This window comes from Amphiura filiformis, unplaced genomic scaffold (assembly GCF_039555335.1).
Source record: "Amphiura filiformis unplaced genomic scaffold, Afil_fr2py scaffold_176, whole genome shotgun sequence".
Lineage (NCBI taxonomy): Eukaryota > Metazoa > Echinodermata > Ophiuroidea > Amphilepidida > Amphiuridae > Amphiura > Amphiura filiformis.
This window is the reverse complement of record NW_027305640.1, coordinates 4,127-8,654: the sequence shown is the minus strand read 5'-3', so window position 1 is coordinate 8,654 and position 4,528 is coordinate 4,127. Positions and strand designations below refer to the sequence as shown.

General features: G+C 34.5%; 1 protein-coding gene across 1 annotated transcript; it reads left to right on the top strand.

Moving 5' to 3' along the window:
- Positions 1-897: 897 nt before the first annotated feature.
- Positions 898-4,249, top strand: LOC140145223 (tetratricopeptide repeat protein 37-like; the record flags this gene model as incomplete). Its single annotated transcript, XM_072166998.1, has 5 exons — positions 898-1,024; positions 2,436-2,559; positions 3,166-3,349; positions 3,724-3,770; positions 4,177-4,249. Coding segments are annotated over exons 1-5 (555 nt in total), but the record flags the coding sequence as incomplete, so codon positions are not given.
- Between the last annotated feature and the right edge of the window lie 279 nt (positions 4,250-4,528).

The window sequence follows — 4,528 nt, the reverse complement described above, 5'->3', positions numbered from 1 at the left end:
CATTAGAGATTTCAAAACATTTGAAAAGCCAAAAGTATTTAAAATGATTAAAAACATGATTTTTGCCCAAATTTTGTCTTTTTTTCAACATTAATATTACCTTATATGAAAAAAGATTTCAAATTGATTGTCAGGAACAGTTCTGTAGCTTTAATTTGACACCAAAAAGATATCAAAAGCTACCAAATACTGATGAAATAATCAAAATACTGATTTTGAGGATTTTCCTATTAAAATGGAGGTTTTTTGGTAAACAAGTGAATTTTTCACCCCATGGCCAGCGCTTTGGCAAGTAAGAAATTGATTTTTGAATTCTGTGGACAATTCTGAATAAGATAGACTCTGTCAGAATTTTGGAACCCGAGGGGTGATTAAATCGATGCTAGCTGAGGGACTAGTAGCTTTATACAAGATGGAGGACTTCTCAGCAAGTTATCAAGGTGAGTTAACTATTATAGTATGTGTGATCGCCATGAAGAAGCAGTCAAGAAGTACCAATCAATCAGCCCATTGATTGAGTACAGTGATATCCTAGGTCTTGCTGTAGCTTTATACAAGATGGAGGACTTCTCAGCAAGTTATCAAGGTGAGTTAACTATTATAGTATGTGTGATCGCCATGAAGAAGAAGTCAAGAAGTACCAATCAATCAGCCCATTGATTGAGTACAGTGACATCCTAGGTCTTGCTGTAGCTTTATACAAGATGGAGGACTTCTCAGCAAGTTATCAAGGTGAGTTAACTATTATAGTATGTGTGGTCGCCATGAAGAAGCAGTCAAGAAGTACCAATCAATCAGCCCATTGATTGAGTGCAGTGATATCCTAGGTCTTGCTGTAGCTTTATACAAGATGGAGGACTTCTCAGCAAGTTATCAAGGTGAGTTAACTATTACAGTATGTGTGGTCGCCATGAAGAAGCAGTCAAGAAGTACCAATCAATCAGCCCATTGATTGAGTACAGTGATATCCTAGGTCTTGCTGTAGCTTTATACAAGATGGAGGACTTCTCAGCAAGTTATCAAGGTGAGTTAAGTATGCGCAAACTTGACAGTTTTATTTTGTTTAACTTTTGAATCTGAGAACTCAGATGATCGCAAAGTGTACACAAATAATGGCCCCTTTTGGCCTTTGTGATCGAACCATAATTGTCCATTCTTAAAGCCAAGCCACTTGCATTTTTTATTTACTTCTGAATCTGAGAACTCGATGATGACAAAGTGTACACAAATTATGGCAAAATTTTTGCCATTTGTGATGGAATCAAAATTATCCATTTCTAAAGCCATCTCGATCACATTTTGTTTTACTTCTGAATCGGAACGCATATGATGACAAAGTGTACACAAATTATGGCCCATTTTGCCATTTGTGATGGAATCAAAATTATCCATTTCTAAAGCCATCTCGATCACATTTTGTTTTACTTCTGAATCGGAACTCAGATGATGACAAAGTGTACACAAATTATGGCCCATTTTGCCATTTGTGATGGAATCAAAATTATCCATTTCTAAAGCCATCTCGATCACATTTTGTTTTACTTCTGAATCTGAGAACTCAGATGATGACAAAGTGTACACAAATTATGGCCCATTTTGCCATTTGTGATGGAATCAAAATTATCCATTTTAAAGCCATCTCGATCACATTTTGTTTTACTTCTGAATCGGAACTCAGATGATGACAAAGTGTACACAAATTATGGCCCATTTTGCCATTTGCGATGGAATCAAAATTATCCATTTCTAAAGCCATCTCGATAGTATTTTGTTTTACTTCTGAATGGGAACTCAGATGATGACAAAGTGTACACACCTTGTGACCATTTTGCCATTTGTGATGGCATTGTCTTTTTTTAAGCCAACTCAAGTGTGCACAAATTATGAACCATTTTGCCATTTTTGATGGAACCAAAATTACATATTTTAAAAAGTATTTACAAATATTAATTTTGTGCAATGGAGGAACACATTAATTAGATGGCCTTAATGTTACATTGTCTTTATTTTCTCCTGGATATTTTTATTTTTTTTCATCAACCATGGACATTTTAAGTGCTGTAATGTTGAAATAGCAGTGCTTAGAATTATTGCAAAGCCTGCTTAGAATTACTATAAAGCCAGCAATTACCATCCTGTAATTCATTCTACTGGTAAGGTATTCAATTAAGGAAGAGGTCATTATTGCTAGCATATGAGAAAATCAGACAAAGGCTACATTTCCTAGAAAGAAATAATTATCTTGGTTCATGGAATATAGCCAAAAACAATTCAAATTTAACGCTTTTGTTAGATTTGAATGTGTTCATTTTGTGACAAATAGGTCATTTTGCTTAACATACCATTATGATGCAATGACAGTATTGTTGCTGTCTATAATTATGATAGATTTATTGGATCATCAGCTTTGATTTTCTTATCATTTACTTATCCAGCCTATGAACAGGCCTTGCAGTTAGCATCTAATGAGGCTGATAAATCTGAGATCTTGTCTGCAATGGGCATGGTGGCATACAAGAGTGGCAATACTGAACAAGCAAAGACGTTGCTCTTTAAAAGGTTGGTATGTGGTCTAAATTTGACTCATTTATTTGTGTTACCTGTCCATAAGAATATTGTTTAATTTCACATGCTAGCCATGGTTGTCACAGTTTTGGTCATTATTGTGAACATTGTTGTCATTGTCTTCTTCTTCTTTATCTTCTTCTTCATCTTTGTCATCTTTCGTCATTGGGCAGGAAAAACCTCCTAAACATGTTTAAAGCAAAACTGCCAACAGATTAGATAGGAGGTTTTGCTTTTAACATGACCAGGGGACAAAGATACATAGGAGGTTTTTCCTGCCCAACAAGGTTTTGTTTTTGTCTTCTTCATCTTCCATCTTCTTTTCCATCTTCTCCTCCACCTCTTCCTCATCCTTATCTTCTTTACCTTTGGTATTTTCATCATCATCATTTTGTCTGCTTTGTGGTGTACATCTTGTTTATTATAATTTTCACCTTCATTAGTTCATTGTTATAATTTTTTTATCTTCATTTTCTTCTTCATTGTCTTCATCATCTTCATTATCTTTTTCCTATTCTTCCTCTTCCCAACTACATGATACATTTTATTATTTCCAGTTTTTAAAGTAGATAACATCTTAACTTTCTGAACTTGTTACAGTTGTCAGCTATCAAGCCCAAGTGTGGATGGTCTATTTGCTCTGTGTTCTCTAGGCTTAGTTTTGGGTGATGTGACATTAGCTACTGCAGCTATTACAGAGCTACAGAAATGGCAGGACAAAGAAGAAGGAGAAACTATTGCTGTAGATTTGGGATTCTTATCAGCAATGATATATGCATTACAGGTGAGATACGTAGCAAGTATTTAGCAAGTATATAGATGGTTGTAGGACCAAAGTTAATGATCATAACAGGTGTATTATTTACTTGTGTGATTATATGTCTGTTTTGATGCATATTCTAGTCCTCAGCTTCCAGTACCCATACAGATTACGACTAAGATAAAAGGATCATTTTAACCCATCAATCAAATGAACAATTTGTGCATCGTTTCAACCTCAGCTTGTTGGAATGAAAAACATAAGAAAATATGATTTAATGATGATTTTGAATAATGATTCTCACAGAAAATGTATTGTGATTATCACTGGCACCTGCAAACACTTCTCTCCAATTAAATTATCTATGAACTTTTGGTTTTTGTTTTTGCTTCTTGCAGGGACATAATGACTTAGCTTGTAGACAGGTTGCCAAGTTACTGAAAAGGTATGTTTGAACACATGTGATAAAGTAAAAGATTTCAATTTTGATTTAGTTTGTGCATATGAAATAGATCACAGGAAAGAAAAATGGATGAATAAATTAAAGGTTTTTATTTTCCTTCATATAAAGTTGTTAAACAGTTTAATAAATGCAGTTTCAAATATTTTTTTTATTGTAAATGGTGGCTTTGTGTGGAGACACACTTGGTTCCTGATTGGACTAGGCTCAAGCAAAATACTCCAGCAGGATAAAAAGCATGTGTCGTATGAGCATGCTGGCCAATGTGGAATGAAAAAAAAACATAATTGAAGATAATGAACCGAGGGAGGAAAAGACGGCCACTGCTTGTTATTATTTCACTTATTATGAATACTAATTATTTTGTAATCATTGTTTTACATAATACCAGACATTCCCATAGAGGAGAGTTGTGGAATCTATCAGCAGAGTTAACATTGCAATTGTCACCCAACCAAGCACAGGTATGTTATATGTTTACATTGGGCAAAAGTCGTAATCGACTTAAGCTGTATTTTGAATCATGACAGCAGATTAATTCGTTTGGTGCGTGTTTACACTACATCGGCTGAATTCGATTCCAAATTCGAATTTACAAATATCGAATTCGTTTGTTACCAATGGTTACGGCAGGTAAATACGAATTCAACAATGTGTTCCTTTACATTAACAAAATGTCGTAATTAATGACGACTTATTCGAATTCACTTGAAATGAATGACGATGCAAGTCATCATTGGAAT